The sequence below is a fragment of the Hypanus sabinus genome, unplaced genomic scaffold (genome assembly GCF_030144855.1).
Source record: "Hypanus sabinus isolate sHypSab1 unplaced genomic scaffold, sHypSab1.hap1 scaffold_712, whole genome shotgun sequence".
NCBI classification, from domain to species: Eukaryota; Metazoa; Chordata; class Chondrichthyes; order Myliobatiformes; family Dasyatidae; genus Hypanus; species Hypanus sabinus.
The window spans coordinates 28,565-46,015 of NW_026781564.1; the positions used below are offsets into that span (position 1 = coordinate 28,565).

General features: G+C 49.5%; 1 protein-coding gene across 2 annotated transcripts; it reads left to right on the top strand.

Moving 5' to 3' along the window:
- Positions 1–434: 434 nt before the first annotated feature.
- Positions 435–14,439, top strand: LOC132389936 (C-type lectin domain family 9 member A-like). 2 transcript variants are annotated; one of them, XM_059962504.1, is made up of 6 exons: positions 435–488; positions 5,537–5,650; positions 10,644–10,808; positions 11,908–12,050; positions 12,599–12,663; positions 13,744–14,439. In XM_059962504.1, exons 1-6 carry the CDS (start codon positions 485–487, stop codon positions 13,922–13,924), a joined length of 672 nt encoding a protein of 223 aa, XP_059818487.1. In that variant the 5' UTR covers positions 435–484; the 3' UTR covers positions 13,925–14,439. The 2 variants fall into 2 exon arrangements, with proteins under 2 accessions (XP_059818487.1, XP_059818488.1); XM_059962505.1 differs by lacking the exon at positions 10,644–10,808.
- Positions 14,440–17,451: the final 3,012 nt, after the last annotated feature.

A 17,451-nucleotide genomic window follows, 5' to 3' on the forward strand; every position in this document is an offset into this window, starting at 1 on the left:
CTCCACTTCACCACACCCGTCTCCGTCATCCATCCCTCGTTTACAAACAATCCCGTCTCTGTAACCCAGTGACTTTCCTGCACATTGCGCTTTCTCCATCATCCCGTGCGTTCCCTACGCCCCTCCCCGTCTTCTTGATACACTCCAACTGCTAAACACTCCCTATCTACGACGCCTCCCCCCAGCTCCGTACTCTCGCCTCTCTCTGTGTCTCAGGCGATTGTGGGGAGTATGAAGGAAAGATGACTTTTAATATTACGCCTCCCCCTTTCCACAATATCTTGTGAGCTTCTCCACACTCTGTATGCACAGGCTGGTCATGTAGTTTCACACCACTTGCGTCAGAATCTGCAATTGTAACACCCTTTCCCTGGCGTCCTTTCTCCTCCCCTTCCTTCCTCTTCCCGCAGCACACCAACTGGTCACACCATCTCCCAGAGACACACACACAATTCGACACCACCGGAAAGCCGAAAGGCTTGTTATGGGTGAGTGGGGAGAACGGAGGAGGGAGAGGGTTGCGCACTTTTTCTGACTCCAGTCGAGTGTGCTGCGATGGTGCGGGAGGTACTTCACGTGTCTCACCCGGGGAGTGTGTGATGGATTGTTGCGCAGGGAGCGTTACTCTGTGTATGTTTCCAGGCCTGTGTGATGGTGTTGTACGGAGGGTATCTCGCTCTGTCTCTGACTCATAGTTATGGGTCAGTGGATTTCGGTGTTTAAAAAGACTCCGATCAGAGGTAGCGAGCAAGAAAAATGGTAACTCACAAGTTCTGCTCCAAAAGCTGCAATCAGAACGACCTTTCTGTGGCCTCCAGTTATCTCCCCATCCTTCCTCTTCCCCCAGAACACTATTCCTTCTTTATGATTCTTAAATGAGTGAGTGAGCAGCCAGAGGGCCTGGTCCGTACCGGTTCCAAGGACATCGGTATAAATAAAGTTGTGGATTTCCAAACTGAGATCAGGGATTTACCAATTAAATTAAAGGACAGGACAACTGCCCGTCCCCGTGAGCCCAGGTACAGGAAGACCCTACAGATTAGCACGTGGCTCAAGTGTCGACGTATGTGAGAGGGTTTCAAAATATGACATAACTGTGTATTTTTTAAAGGAAGGTGGGATCTGTACAAAAGAGATGGAGGACAGTTTGCACATAAACTGGAGGGGAGCTGATGGTTTGTCAGTACTGGGCATGAGAGTTTTCGGGTGAATTGTTGAACACGAGTAGCAGGGGGATGGGATTCAGTGTACCAGAGCAGAGTTGGTGTGGAGACGGATGTTGTAAAGAACTCAGACAGAGACGGGGATCAAAGGGTTATTTCAAAGCACGAGCTTTAAAGAAAGGCAGCTGAGCTGCTCAGGGCATGAATCCACACACTGAGATATGATATTCCGGCCATGACTGTGACGTGGTTGCAAGAGGAGAAAGCGGAACAGCGCGTAATTTCGGGGTTCCCTATTTTCAGACGTGAGAAAGCGGAAGGATTTACAGGAGAAGGGGTGACATTACTGGGCAGAGAATATGTCACGCAGTGTACAGTCAGAACAGACAAGAGAACTCGACTAGGTGAGGCTTTATCGGTGGAAAAGGGGAATAAGAAATGTATGGCCGTGATCATGCGGCGACATTGTAGACCAGACAACATTCTGCTGGATTAGGATAAACAAACCTGTAGAAAGATCTCAGACTGTTGCTGAAGTATAAGATTCTAATATCGGGAAATTTCAGCTTTCCACGTGTTAACTGAGTCCCAAATTGCAAAAAGACCAGTGGGAGAGAGTTTGCCAAATTGTTCAGGGAAGATTCCTTAATCAGTACGGAGAATTCCCAACGAGAGAGAGAGAGAGAGAGAGAGAGAGAGAGAGAGAGAGAGAGAGAGAGAGAGAGAGAGCAATACATCATCTCCTGCTGTGGAATGAGACAAGCCAGGTGTCAGAGGTTTGTGCAAGGGAACACCTTTAATCTGGTGATCAAATTGCCATTCATTTCAAGGAGGTTATGAAAAGGGATTGGTCCGGTCCTCGGGTTTGGATTCTAAATTGAAGAATGGCGAAATTTACCTTCGATCAGAATGAATCTGGAAAGTGTGGATTTGGCCAAGTTGTTTTTTGTCTGGTAAAGGTGATTTTGGTAATTTGAAACCCAAGCGCAGTGTAATCTCAGTGTAGAATGGATCGACCTATGCAGTGCATAGTGGGAAGTGCTAAAGGAGAGAGGGATTTTAGTGTACTAAAAGTCTGCAAAGGACTAACACACGCGTCACCTCAGCAACGACACACCCCTTACCGTGACACCGACACGTCCTTCATCGTGACACTGATACACCGTCACGGCCTACGTCATAATACTGCCGCACACCTCCCCGTCTCTACTGGCTGTCTCCTCGCTGACAAACCTCCATTTCTGCGTAACGAACCAACCTCCTTATCCTTCCGCGCATGCGGCACATAGCCCTCTCCTGCAACCCAGCCCGGTTCCGTTATCACATCCCTCCATTGCACCGCTCCATGCCTCCATGACCCACTCGACGACACCTCTCCTGCTCTGTCTTCAGAGCGAAGATTGATGAGGGAGTGGGAGAGTTATGGTCAGTTGTCATTCCTCCCTGTTTCCACCCGAATATCGACCTCTCGCTTCTCAAACTCTCCAGTGCTCTGTGCGCTTGATCCGATCATGTGGTTCCACTCCAATTTCCTGCAGTGGCTGTAATCTCATCACCTCGTCCCAGCAAAGCGCTCTCCAACCATTCCGGCCTCTGTTTCCCCACATCGCATCCTCTCACTCTCTCTCTCTCTCTCTCTCTCTCTCTCTCTCTCTCTCTCTCTCTCTCTCTCTCTCTCTCTCTCTCTCTCTCTCTCTCTCTCTCTCTCTCTCTCTCTCTCTCTCTCTCTCTCTCACACACACACAAACACACCATCTGTTGGAACGCGGAAGTGCTGGCGATGGTGAGAGGGGAGGGAGATTCGGCATTTTATTTTCTGAAATCCGGTAGCGTGAGCCTGGTTGGAGCAGGGGGAAAGGGGCGGACTGCACAAAATGTCTGATCCCAAGAGGGTAATACGAGAGAGTGTGTACGGAGCTCCCCTCTGTGGCTGAACCCTGGCAGTGTGTGATGAGATGTAGTGGAGGGAGAATTACTCAGTGTCTCACTCCGAGTGTGTGTATGATAGGGCGCTGTGTAGTGAGCATCATTTATTGACTGACGCCCGGAATGTATTTGGGACGAGAAAGAGGGAGCTTCTCTCTGTGTCTGTACACGGGTGTGATTGCACAATGTGGAGAGATCTTCACTGCATGCTGAACCAGGGAATTTTGTACTGGATCGTTGTGGGGGAGGCCTCACTCGGTGTCTGACTCAGTGAGGGAGATGGGATGGTAGGGAGTGACCCTCTCTCTGAGTCCGAGTCAGAGGGGCAGGTGATTTCGGTGTCTGACTCAGTGGGGGAGATGGGATGGTAGGGAGTGACCCTCTCTCTGAGTCCGAGTCAGAGGGGCAGGTGATCTCGGTGTCTGACTCAGTGAGGGAGATGGGATGGTAGGGAGTGACCCTCTCTCTAAGTCCGAGTCAGAGAGTCAGGTGATTTCGGTGTCTGACTCAGTGAGGGAGATGGGATGGTAGGGAGCGACCCTCTCTCTGAGTCCGAGTCAGAGATTCAGGTGATCTCGGTGTCTGACTCAGTGAGGGTGATGGGATGGTAGGGAGTGACCCTCCCCCTGTCCGAGTCAGAGAGTCAGCTGATTTCGGTGTCTGACTCAGTGAGGGAGATGGGATGGTAGGGATTGACCCTCCCGCTGAGTCCGAGTCAGAGAGTCAGCTGATTTCGGTGTCTGACTCAGTGAGGGAGATGGGATGGTAGGGATTGACCCTCCCGCTGAGTCCGAGTCAGAGAGTCAGCTGATTTCGGTGTCTGACCCAGTGAGGGAGGTGGGATGGTAGGGAGTGACCCTCTCTCTGAGTCCGAGTCAGAGATTCAGGTGATTTAGGTGTCTGACTCCGTGAGGGAGATGGGATGGTAAGGAGAGACCCTCCCCCTGAGTCCGAGTCAGAGATTCAGGTGATTTCGGTGTCTCCAAACAGAGATCAGGAGCCAGGTCAATGCCATTCACACGGCTCTGCGAGTGGCCATGAAAAGCAGCGATTAGAGAAAGAATCTGCGTTTAAACAGCAACTGCTCAGATTCCGGGAATCATTAGCAAGGGCAAATAAATATATGGCCGGTGCAAGAGGAAAGGCCATTACGGGAGTGGGCAGTGTTATTGTGGGGATTGGTGGCTTTCGTTCTTTCAAACTTCAAGGTGAAGAGTTCAGGGTGAGAGAAGGCACAGAACTGTTTATATTTTTCTTTCAATTTAATTATTGTTTCCTTCCTAATAATCGGACCGTTGAAGCAGTAGGCAATGTCTGGCCGGAGCTTTGAAAACTCTTTTTGTCGGACACGGGACGGCAGTCAAATCTCCTGTGTCTCTGAAGACTTCACCTGTGAGAAGTGCATTCGGATGCCGCTTCTAACTCTCGGGGCTAAGGAGCTGGAGTTGGAACTGAATGAAGTCCGGGTCTTTGGGGCAGCTGAGGGGGTGATGAGGAAGGTATATTGGGAAGTAGTTAGACCCACCGTGTAGGACTGTGTAGGACCGTACAGTCAGGAGGCTGAACAGGGTTAAACAGCCAGAAAAGAATATACTTGTGGCCAAATTCCTCTGCAATAGGTGGATTCGGAGAGGCCATTATTCTGCAAAGGTATATCGGGTAATTTGAAGCACAAGTGCCATTTCAACTCCGTCGCCAAAGGAAAGGCCCGGACCGTAAACGGTGGGAAGTGTTGAGGGAGAGGGCGACTTCAGTGTACACTGTTGGGATACACACATTGTGAATACTGAGGAGAGCCGGGGAAACGAGCGAAATGACAGATACGAATTGGGACAGAGATTAACGGTTCCGAGTATATACATTGGGGTCTGTTCCCCGGTTACGGGAAGAGTGTGGGGTTCTTCGGAGAGAATGCAGAAGAAATACACCGGGACGCTGCCTGGAATAGACAGTATAATCTATAAGCAGATAGACCAGACCAACTATGCAATCCACTAGAGCGGTGGAGTCTGTGGGGAGACTGATACAGGTCTGTATCATTACGAGAGAGGGGTAAACGAGGCAACTGGTGTATTAGTCTCGAGATACAGGGAGACCAGACAGATGGTGTATTAGGCTAGAGTGGCGGAGACTGAGGTAAGAGGAGATACAGGTCTATATCATTATGAGATATACAGGGAGACCAGACAGACGGTGTATTCGTCTGGAGCGGTGAAAGGCAGGAGTATGTACAGGCATCGGAGGCAGATGGACATAACGTAGGCCGAAAGGATTTCACTGGAATAGTACAAAATTACAGTCGATGGGCCTGTTCTTTTCCGTGATTTACGTTCACTGCTATTCAGGAGGGGAGAGACTGATTTGAACTCTGAGAGTGTGAAGAGCAGCACTGGATTATATCAGGGAAAATGACGATTAACAATGCTGCAGAACCATTTCTTTCACAGACGACATTGACAGTGAACGACCCACAAGGAGAGACAGATCCGGCTCAAGCATACGGCTAATCTACGTTTTAACAGCGACCCTCATTATCACGGGTATCTGCTGGAGGATTCATGGTGAGTTTAACACCAGCCGGAAAGACCGAACCGCAGAGAATAAAAATTGCCACTGTTACAGCGACACATTCCCAACATTAACCAGAAACACCCTTCACTCTGATACGAAGACACCCCTCAATGCGGTACTGACGGGCCGCTTACAATGACTACGACACATGCCTCACCAACACAGAGCTCAACGTGATACCGACACAGAACTGGCAATCACAGAACCAGAGAACATTACAGCACAGAAACAGGCTTCATGTCCCTTCTTGTCTATGCCGAACCATTTTTACTGCACCGTTCCACTGACCTGAACGTAGATCATATCACTGCATACCCCTCTCATCCATGTACATGTCCGTTCTTTTACATATGTGATAAATGTGAGCCTGCATTCACCAATTCAAATGACAGCTCATTCAACGCTCCCACTCCTCTCTGTGTGAATAAGCCCTCCCCCCAATGTTCGCTTTAAACTTTTCGCCCTTCGCTCTTAAACCATGTCTTCTGTTTTTATTTCTCTCCCCTAAACGATGGAAAATGCCTGCTTGCATTCACTCTTTCTATACCCAAAATAATTTCATATACCTCTATCAAATTTCCCTCAATTTTTTACGCTCTATGGAATAAAGTCCTAACTTATGAAACCTTTCTCTGTAACTCTGTTTCTCAATTCCCGGCAACATTCTTCCAAACCTTCGCTGCACTCTTTCAAACGTATTAATATCTTTCCTCTAACGAGGTAATCAAAACTGCACACAATACTCCATATTCGGTCTCACCAATATTTTATGCGACCTCCCCGTCACATTCCAACTCTTAGATTCAGTATTTTGAAATTCTAAAGGCCAATGTGCCAAAAGCTCTTTTTACGACACTGCCTACCTGTGACGCCACTTTTATTATGTATTATGTATTAGGAATTAGGAATTATGTATCTGTATTCACAGATCCCGCTGATCTACTGCACTCCTCAGTGCCCTACCTTGTATGTTCTACATTAGTTTATCCTTCCAAAGTGCAATACCTCACACCTGTCTGCATTAAACTCCATCTTCCATTTGTCATCTCATTTTCCAGCTGATCCAAATCGCTCGGCAAGTTTGCAAAATCTTGTTCACCTTCTAGTACACCTCCAAACTTTGTATCATCAGAAAATTTGCTTATCCATTTCACCAAATTATCATCCGGATCATTGATATAGATGTCAAATAACAATGGATCCTGCACTGATTCCTGTGGCACACCACTACTCACAGGCCTCCACTCAGGGAAGCAATCCTCCACTACCACACTCTGGCTTCTTCCATTGAGCCAATGTTTAATCCAATTTACTATCTCAGCATGTCTACCTAGGGAGTGAATCTTCCTAACTAACCTCCCATGAGGGATCTTGTCAAAGGCTTTACTCCACTGCCTTCCCTTCATCCAGATTCCTGGTAATTTTCTCGAAAAATATTAGAGATTATTAGAGATATTAGAGAAATATTAGAGAATCTATTAGATTCGTTAATTATGATCTACCACGTCAGTTTAATATTAATCTTAATATTCCTCCAATAAGTTACCTGCTACTGACGTCAAACATAACGGCCTATAATTTCCCGGATTACATTTAGAGGATTTTACTTAAACAACGGAGTAAAATGAGCTACCCTCCCATCCTCTGGTACCTCACCCGTAGATACCGACATTTTAAATATATCTGCCAGGGCCCCGGCAATTTCAACACTGCTCTCTTTCAAGGTCCGACGGAGTAATCTGTCAGGTCATGGGGATATATCTACGCTGATTTGCCTCAAGACTTGTTTGGCTTGCAGTCCTCGCATTGAAATAGACACACCACAGAAGATTATTACCACCACACACAGCCCTTCTATTTCTGACTTTGCTCGAGCTTTTAGCATCATATATTTTCACCCCCGTTCCACTATCTGCTCTTACACTCTGGTTCCCAAACCCTTGCAAATCCAGTTTAAACATTCCCCAGTAACACTAGCAAACATCCCTGCAAGGATACTGGTAGTTCAGGTGTAACCAGTTTCTCTTGTACAAGTACCACCTGTCCAGAAGAGGTCCCAAATATCCAAGAATCTGAAACCCTGACCCCTACAACAGGTCCACAAACACGTGTTCATTCTCCAGTGCATCCTACACTTACCTTCACTGGCACGTGGCACAGGAAGCAATCTTGAGATCACTATCCTCGAGGTCCTGCTTTTTAACTTCATACCAAACTCTCGATACTCACACTTCAGGACCTCCTCACTCTTTCTTCCTACGTCATTTGTACATCTGTGAACCATGACATCTGGCTGCACATCCTCTCACTTCAACATGCTGTGCACGAGCCCAGAGACATCCCTGACCCTGGCACCCGGGAGGAAACAAACCTTCCGGGATTTTCTGACACGACTGCAGAACCTCCTGTCTGTACCTCTGACTATCGAGTCCCCTATCACGATCTCTCTGCTCATCTACCCCCTCCCTTCTGCACTGCAGAACCAGACTCAGTAGCAGAGATCCAGCAGCCACAGCCTGTCATTCCCAGGCAAGTCATTCCCCCCCTTCAACAGTATTCAAACCGGTATACAACTCGCTGAGGGGAATGGCCACAAGGGAACCATCCTCTGTCCGCCCTTTTCCCCGCCCTCGACTGACGATAACCCATTTACTCCTAGCTTGCTTACTATTATCTTTAAACTGCTCATTCTCGGAAATGATCTGGAGGTCATCTAACTCATGCTCCAGTTCCCTAACGCGGTTTATTATGAGATGCAGCTGGATGCACTTCTTGCAGGTGTCGTTGTCACGGAGGTGTCCCTGAAATCCCACATCCGGCAAGAGGAGCATTCCAACATCCTGCCTGGCATTCTCTCTACTCCGAACTAACAAACCTTGCCGCAAACGACATTTGATAAGGTTCCACACGGTAGGCTTATTCAGTAAGACAGTAGACATGAGATCCAGTGAAGTTTGTTCGTGGATTGAGAATTCGTTTGCTTGCAGAAAGCAGAGGGTCGTTGTTGAGGGAGTACCTTTGGCTTGGACGGCTGTGGCTAGTGATGTCCCAGAATGATCGGTTCACGGACTACTGTTTTTCGTGACTTTTATTAACGACCCGGATGTGGGGGTTGGCAAGTTTTCAGATGACGCGAAGGATTGTGGTGTTGTGGATCGTGTGGATGACTATCAGAGGTTGCAGAGATTAGATTAATAGGAGGCAGAATTTGGCGGAGAAGTGGCAGATGGAACTCGAACTGGAAAAGTGTGAGCTGATACACTTCGGAAGGACAAACTCCGAGGTTGAGTACAACGTAAATGGCAGGATGCTTGGTAGAGTGGAGGAACAGAGGGATCTGGAGGGGACATGTCCCCAGATCCCTGAAAGTTGCCTCATAGACAGCCAGGGTAATTAAGAAAGCTTTTGGGGCGTTCGCTTTCATAAGTCGAGGAACTGAGTTAAAGAGCCGCGATGTAATGATGCAGCTGTATAAAACTCAAGTTAGGCCACACTTGGAGTATTGTGTCCATTTCTGTTCGCCTTACCAGAGGAAGGATGTGGAAGCATTGGAAAGGGTATAGAGGAGATTTACCAGGATGCTGCCCGGTTTACAGAATATGCAATATGTCCAGCGATTAAGAGAGCTAGGTCTTTACTCGTTAGAGAGAAGGAGGATGAGAGGAGACATGATTGAGGCATACATGATATTAAGAGGAATAGATAGAGTGGACAGCCAACGCCTCTTCCCTGGGTACCACTGCTCAATAGAAGAAGACATGGCTTTAAGGTATGGGGTGGGAAGTACAAGGGGTATATCAAAGGAAGGAATTTTACTCAGCGAGTGGTAGGTGCGTGGACTGCACTGCCTGAGTCAGTGGTGGAGGCAGATACACTAGTGAAGATTAAGAGGCTCCTAGACAGGTATAAGGAGGAATTGAAAGTGGGGGAGTGGCTGTGGGAGGCTGTGTTTAAGCCTCGGCACAACGTTCTTGGGGCCGGAGGGCCTGTACTGTAGTGTACTATTCTATGTTTTATGTTCTGTAACATAGACGCAACCTTTAACCGTGATAAAAACACGGTCCTTACCGTAAGAAAATCAAGACTCATTCTGACACTGACACGCCATGCACCATAACATCAACAACACTCTCACCGTAGCACGGTCCCGACCTTCAACGATACACAGATACACTCCTAACCGCAACACTGACACGAACTTCGCCGTGATACACACGTTGCAGTCACACTGACCACAACGTAGCCTTCTCTAATATCGACATGCCCCTGACCGTGATCAGCATGATCCTCTCTGCACTGCACCGTGACAAAGACTCACACGTCACTGTCATACCCCTTGCCGAGACAAGGTCACCCTTCAACATAACACCGATGCACCGCTCACTGAGACCCACACCTCACCCCGACACAGGAACACCCTCACCGCGATACCGACACCGAAATTCACACTGACACCGAATAGCGCAGCGTGACCCTCTGGCACACACCGTGGCCATGACATGGCTCTCTCACCGTGACACAGACATATCCCTCTCTGTGAGACCAGCACACGCCACACCATGACACAGCCATTACACCCACGGTGACACCACAAGGCCCTGACACCCTGATATTTTCCTCATCTTGACATCGAGATACACTTCATTGTGAACCGGTACACCTCTCGCCATGGCACAGAAACACCTATCACAGTGACACCGACACGTCCCTCACAGCAACTCGGGTATGCCCCGCACGATACTGACGCAGACCCTCAACATAACGTCAACAAAATCTTCACCGGGACATTGATCTACCCCTCAGCATGACACAGACTCACCCATCAAGGTGGCGGCGACGCCTCTCACTGTGACACCAACACATCCTTCACTGTGACACCCTTCACCGTGACACTGACACAACATTCTCTGTGACTCGTTCGGTAGCGTGACGCTGACTCACTTGTCACTGTAAACGCTAAACATCCCTCACCATCTCTCTCAGTATCACAGATTCGTCAGTCTATGGAAACCTGCCACCGAAACTACCATGAGTTAAACTCAACCCTTCAATCCAAGCTTTTTGCGCACAACTCTAATCTGTCCGACCTTAAGCAAATGCACAACGATCTCCGTCACCTTTTCTGTGAATTATTGACCAGCAGGAGAGGTGAGGCATCATCCCCCTCTTTCACCCTCTCCCCATCACAGGGCAGGCATGGAGAGAGGAAGCGTCACGCTGTGCTTGACATCGGCAGTGTGTGATAAGACGATGTGGAAGGCGGAACACCTAGATTCTGACACCGGAAGAGTGTGTCAGGACGTTGTGCAGGAAACTTCACTACACGTCTAACCACTGGAATGAGTGTCTGTTCCTGACTCAGAGAGTGTTTGAAGGGACAATGCAGGCGGAAGCTTGACTCCACGTCTGACCCGGGGATTTATAAAAGATAGTGTGCACTGAGTTTCACTCCACGTCTAACGCCTGGAATGTGTGATGGGTCCGTGGAGAGAGAGATTCAGTCTGCGTCTGGCCGTGTTAGTGTGTGATCGGACGGTGCAGGGATCTTAAATCTGTCTCTCACCCCGTGTATGTATGATGGGTATGATGTGTTTGACACAGTGCACATGTGATGAGAAGCTATGGCGGGAATGGGGGATGGGTCAGAGGTTTTATGGGCGGGGTGTTGCGGGAGTCTGACACAGGGAACGGTAACGCACAGGGCACTACTGCTCAGTACAAGGGGACATGGCTTTCAGGTAAAGGATGGGAAATTCAAAGGGGATATTAGAGGAAGTTTTTTTTTACACAGAGTGGTTGGTCCGTGGAATGCACTGCCTGAGTCAGTGGTGGAGACAGATATACTAGTGAAATTTAAGCGACAAATAGACAGGAATATGGAGAAAATGAAGGCAGGGGGATATATGGGAGGAAGGGATTAATTGCCGACACAACATTGTGGGCCGGCCTGTACTGTGCTGTAATATTCTATGTTCTATGTTCTATTCACTCTGTGTCTTGACCCCGGGAGTGTGTGATGGATGGTGTGGAGGGAAATTCACCGGGCCTGATCCTTGTTAATTTACAGTGTGACGTTGCGGAGGGATATTAACACTGTGCCTGACCTCAGGTGTGCGTGATGGGACAGCGTGCAGGGAATTTCCCTCTATGTGTCGCGCCGGGTGTGTGACACGCCGGGTGCGTGTGATGGGGTAGTGTGATGGGAGATTCACTCTTTTTGTCACTGTCCCTTGTCCCTGATTTTCAGAACAAACGTGTTGCAAGGACTGGATCACAAATAAAGACCGGTGTTATTTCGTTTCCACGTTTGAATCATCTTTCCGCAGAGCGATGCAAGAATGTTCAAACCGTGATTCAAGGCTGTTGGAAATCAATTCAAGGGTTGAAGCGGTATGTATCACAGCACGGGAATATCCCACAGTAACACAGGAATCATCACACACTCCCGGGGTCAGAAGGAGAGTGAATTGTCCTCCACACCGTCCCATCACACACACCCGGGGTCAGAAACAGAGTGAATCTCCCTCCACACCGTCCCATCACACACTCCCGGGATCAGACACAGAGGGAATCTCCCTCCACACCGTCCCATCACACACTCCCGGGGTCGGACACAAAGTGAATCTCCCTCCACACAGTCCAATCACACAATCCCGGGGTCAGACACAGAGTGAATCTCCCTCTACACCATCCCATCACACACGACAGGGGTCAGACTCAGAGTGAATCTCCCTCCACGTCACCCCATCACACACTCCCGGGGTCAGACACGGAATGAATCTCCCTCCACGCCGTCCCATCACACAATCTCGGGGTCAGACACAGAGTGAAGCTCCTTCCAGACAGACCCATCCCAGATTGCTGTTGTAATCAGCTGAGAGAAGCTCCGCACATATTCTTCGATTCTAGACATTAATCAAGTAAATTTTACTTCACAGAGCTTTGTATCCCACAATCTTCTGGACAGCAAACCTGTTTACTGGATTGGAAAATGCGAAAACGGGTGAGATTATAACTAATCTGTGGGGTGAAAATTGGTTATTGACATAGTCCTGACGGGAGAAAATGGGATTTCTTTACGGAGTGCAGTAGCTTTGTCGTAAAAGGGTGGGGCATTGAGATCTGTTTGTAGTCTGTACGTGGCAGAGGGTAGGGTGGCACAATGGGTACATTTTGGGGCCGACACGCGTCTGTCGGGGAAGGGCACTGCAGTGGGAATATTTCGAAAACTGCCAGGGGGCAGTGGGGAGAGATCAGTGACAGAGATTGTTTTGTATTGTCGCATGTGGGTGAGAACAGCACGGTTCAGTGAGATTATTTTGGAGATCATCGCCGGGCTGTGAGGAGAGGGAGCAACAGTGGGAATAGTTTGGTGAACGACATAGATCTGAGTGGCGAGAGTAGGAAAACTGTATTAGTTTGTGGACCAATACAGGGCGATGGAACACACTTGCTTAACGAAATTAGTTTGCGTACTGAGCCAAGGATGTGAGAGAGATGGTGCCGGTGGTATAAGTCTGGAGGCGGACCAGAGGCTATGGGGAGAGCGCGGTGTAGTGGGATATGTCAGGAGACAGACACGAAGCTTTGGGTAGAGGAAGGGGCAACGAGATGAACCTGGAACCACACAGGGCTGAGGGAAGAGTGTGGAACAGTGGGATTCATTTCGGGACAGCCATAGGTCTGTGGGGAAACGGTGGGACCGTGGGGTTTGATCGGGGACTGAGACAGATCAGAGAGGGGAGGGTGGGCTTGTTCGATTCGTAGTGGACTGAAAGGGGACTGTGGTGAGCAAGCGGTTCGGTGGGATTAGTTTGGGGGATATGGGGCTGTGGGGAAACTTTGGGTCAGTACGATTAGTTAGGGAACTGTCACAGGATTGTGGGGAGACATTGGGGCCGCGGTGTCAGCCTGGGTACTGGCACTGCCGTGGGGGAGAGTGGTTGAATGGGATGAGTTTGGGGACTCACACAGGCAATTAGGAGAGATCAAATTCATGGGATTAGCTTGAGGACGGACTCCGCTTGAGTCCTCCACTGAAGCTGATTTGTCTCTGTTGAAATTGTTTAACCCTCTGGGATAGGAATGTGCACCGGAGTCTCCTGTTCAAGGCGTCCTCCGGAACGCGCGTCTGCAGACAGTGCGGAAGCAGTAACACCTGTGATGGTGATTGGCGTTTCATCTGTGAGAGGTCGGCCCCAGTGTTCCCGGATATTCCTGAAAAGATCCAGCGTCTTTGCCAACAGCCAGTGGAGTCGACATGAATCAAGTGACGACCCCCATTTTCTCCTCCTTCTCTCCCCTTCTCTCTCACTCCTAAATCCTATCAAGTTCCCGCCCCAAACTCTCTGCCCCTCCCTCCTACTCCATTTCCTCTTGTTGCAACCACATTCTCCCCACCAGACACCGACAAATCCCTCTCGCCGTCTATCCCCTTCTTTCTCGCCATTCCCACGTCCCGCTATTCCCAACTCCCTCTACATTTCTCTCTACCACCTCACTTCCCCTTATTTCCTCGAACTTTCTCCGCTCGCTCTTTCTCTTCTCCCTCTGCACACCTCTTACACCTCTCTCCCCTTCACTCACCCAGACACTCTCTCTCCCCTCCCCGTTCTCTCTGAACCCTCCGTCTCCCTGATCTCTCTCGCCCTCTCTCTTTCTGCTTTCCACTCTCTCTCACCTCAATACTGTGCCTTCCGGATCTCGATAACCCGACCCTGGGTGAAAGTTTGTCCGCATTCCCTCTGTCTGTGCGCCTCTTGTCCCACGGCAACGAGACCTCCCGACTCCTGTACTCAGTGTGACTGGTGAAGACCAATAGCCAAGTGTCCTGTACACCCTCTCGGATGTTTTCCACAGGAATTGCTATTTCATTTATTATCTGAAACTTATACCGCCTAGAATTTGCTCTTTTGATGCATCAGTACGGAGCAAAAATGTACAATTAATGTAAATTGCAAATATTAATAAACACCGCAAAGATGTCGAGTTCTTGCTGATGCGACTGTGTGGATGGAGTTTCATTCACCGTCTGGCTCTGGAATTGCGTTATACGACTGTGAGAGGGAGCTTCACTCCTTTTCCAAAGCGTTGCGACAGTGTGGAGGGAATTCCACTCCTTGCCGGACCCCGAACATGTGATGTAATTTTGGTGAGGGTACTTCACTCAGCGTCAGACTCCGGGTGTGTAAGATGGGATGGTATGGAGGAGTCTCGCTCAGGTGATGACTGACGGTGTCAGAGACTCATATTTATATTTTCCCCTTGGGACAGCCTCCAATCAGATTTCGAGAGCGGGAAATGTGTGCATTATAAACCAGTGCCTCGCGTTTGTTTGAACAACAACAAATCCGCAAGGCGGGTTCATCAGCAAGAGAAAATAAATATAGAAACAAAGGAACATAGAAAACCTACAGCTCAATGCAGGCCCTTCGGCCCACAATGTTGTGCCGAACACGGTCCTACCTTAAAAGAATTACTAGGATTAACTATAGCCCTCTATTTTTCTAAACTCAATGTACCTATCCAAAATTCTCTTAAAAACCCGATCGAATCCGTTTCAACCACGGTTAGCGACAGCCCATGACACACACTCACCACTCTCTGAATAAAAAACTTACCCCTGACATCTCCTCTGTACCTACTCACCAGCACTTTAAACCTGTGTCCTCCAGTGGCAACCATTTCAGACCCGGAAAAAGCCTCTGACTATCTACACGATCAATGCCTCTCATCATTTTGTCGTTATACGATGACTCTCTGTCAGGTCATATTGGGAGGAAAATAGACCGAATGTTCAGTTGACGATGCATTAAGAAACTCAGGGAACGACCTCTCGACCTAGGCAGTAAACTAGGCACACAGGCCTCACTACTACACAGACACACCCCTCACCGTGACACCGACACATCCCTCACTACTACACAGACACACCCCTCACCATGACACCGACACAGCCCTCACTACTACACAGACGCAACCCTCACCGTGACACCGACACAGCCCTCAACGGGACATGAACGCGCCACTCATCGTGACACTGGCACACCGACACGCCTTGCAGCATAACATGAACACACCGCTGAACGATACGGACGCAACGTCACGACCTTGACTCACCTCAAGGATTATTCTTACATCGGCCTTCGAGACGGAGGTCACAGAAGAGAAGGGGGCGAGCAGAGCCAAACATGGTGCCCCCTCTGACGTCTTTTCCAACTGCAACGCGAATTTCCAACTCGTGTACTTACTCAACTACAACCCCCTTCGTCTTAGTCAACTCCTCCCTCTCCGATATTAGAACCGTTCCCTTTCACCAAAATCCTACCAGATTCCATGACTCCCTCCCTCCTGTGCACCGCTACACATGTCAGTTGTTCTTGCTTCTCCTCCTCATCCCCTCCCCCGTCTCTGTCAGTTCCTCCCTCTTCCCCAATCCAGGTTCCAGTCAGTCTGTCCTTTCCAATCACCCTCGACCATCTCCATGACCCCCTCGCTCCTGTACACACCGCCAGTCTCTGTCACCACCCGCAGTGCCTGCACACTACCCTGTATCCGTTCAGCCCCTTCCTCCCCTCCGACTCCCCTCGTCGTCAACCCTTGTTCCCCATCGACCAAACTCGCCACAGTCTAACAGTACATCCTCTACGTCACCACCCTCCCCCGTTGTCGTCATAGCTTCCCTTCTACACACCTCGTCTCCATTACTGCCTTGTCCCCTACACCTCACGCCGTCTCTGTCATCCCCCCTTCCCCAACTCCTCTCCCCGTCTCTCTGAAACGCTGCGTCGTGTGCAGTCTTCCACGTTTCCGTCATCCCGCTCCCTCCTCTACCCCGCTCCCTTTCTGTGTTAATGTGAAATTGTGAGGAAGAGAGAGAGAGAGGTGACGTCTGGTGTTACACCACCACACAACAACACCCTCCACCCGATGCCGATTTCCCCTACCTTCATTTCCATCACCGTCATTTTCTTTTACACACCTCGCCTCCATCAACCCTCCCGTCTCCCGCACTACTTGCCGTCTCCGTTATCTCCTTCTTCCCCATCTCCTCTTCCCGTCTCCCTGACCCGTTCAATCCCCTACTCTCTCCACGGTTCCATCAACCCTCTCGCTCCTCTACACCCATTTGTTCATCTGGAATATGAGCAGACAAGCTCTGTTCATCTGGAATTCTGGGGAGGAAGGGGGAGAGGTGACGTCTGGTGTTACAACACCCAACCCCCTCCTACGGATGTCGATCTCTCGGTTCTGATCCTATTCCCTCCTCTGTGTAGACAGGCCGGTCTCGCGGTTCCACACCACTTTCTCCCAGTGACCACTGTCTCGACACCACGTCCCTACTCCCTCCCCCTCAACCTCTCCCACTTCTCTGCTCTTCACTGCTCACCATCTGAACACGAACACGCGCACAGTCTCCGAGACAGACACACAATGAAGGACTACTGGAACGGCGGAGTGCTGGGGGTGGCGAGAGGAAAGCAGCTTCTGAACCCCGGAGTGTGTGACGGGACCGGGGGGGGGGTGGGGGGTGGGAGCTTCAATCTGGGCCTGACCCCGGGTCTGGGTGATGGGACGGTGTGGGGTGAATTTCATTCATTGTTTGAATCTGTATCCGTGTGATGAACCGAGCAGAGGAGGCATACCTCGGAGTAGCAGCTATTGTGAGAGTAAACCGTATTTGAGCGAAAGATGGAGGGCTTATCAGCTTCATGCTATAAGCAGGAGAGTCTCGCTTGAGAGAAGAAACGAAACTGTTGGCAAATGTGTTTTTCAATTTATTTATTGTTTC

Excerpts from the sequence above, each read along its gene's own strand:
- LOC132389936 (XM_059962504.1), top strand. Across the intron at positions 5,651-10,643 it reads TATCTGCTGGAGGATTCATG|TATCACAGATTCGTCAGTCT; the intron begins GTGAGTTTAACA and ends CATCTCTCTCAG. Across the intron at positions 10,809-11,907 it reads ATTATTGACCAGCAGGAGAG|AACAAACGTGTTGCAAGGAC; the intron begins GTGAGGCATCAT and ends CCTGATTTTCAG.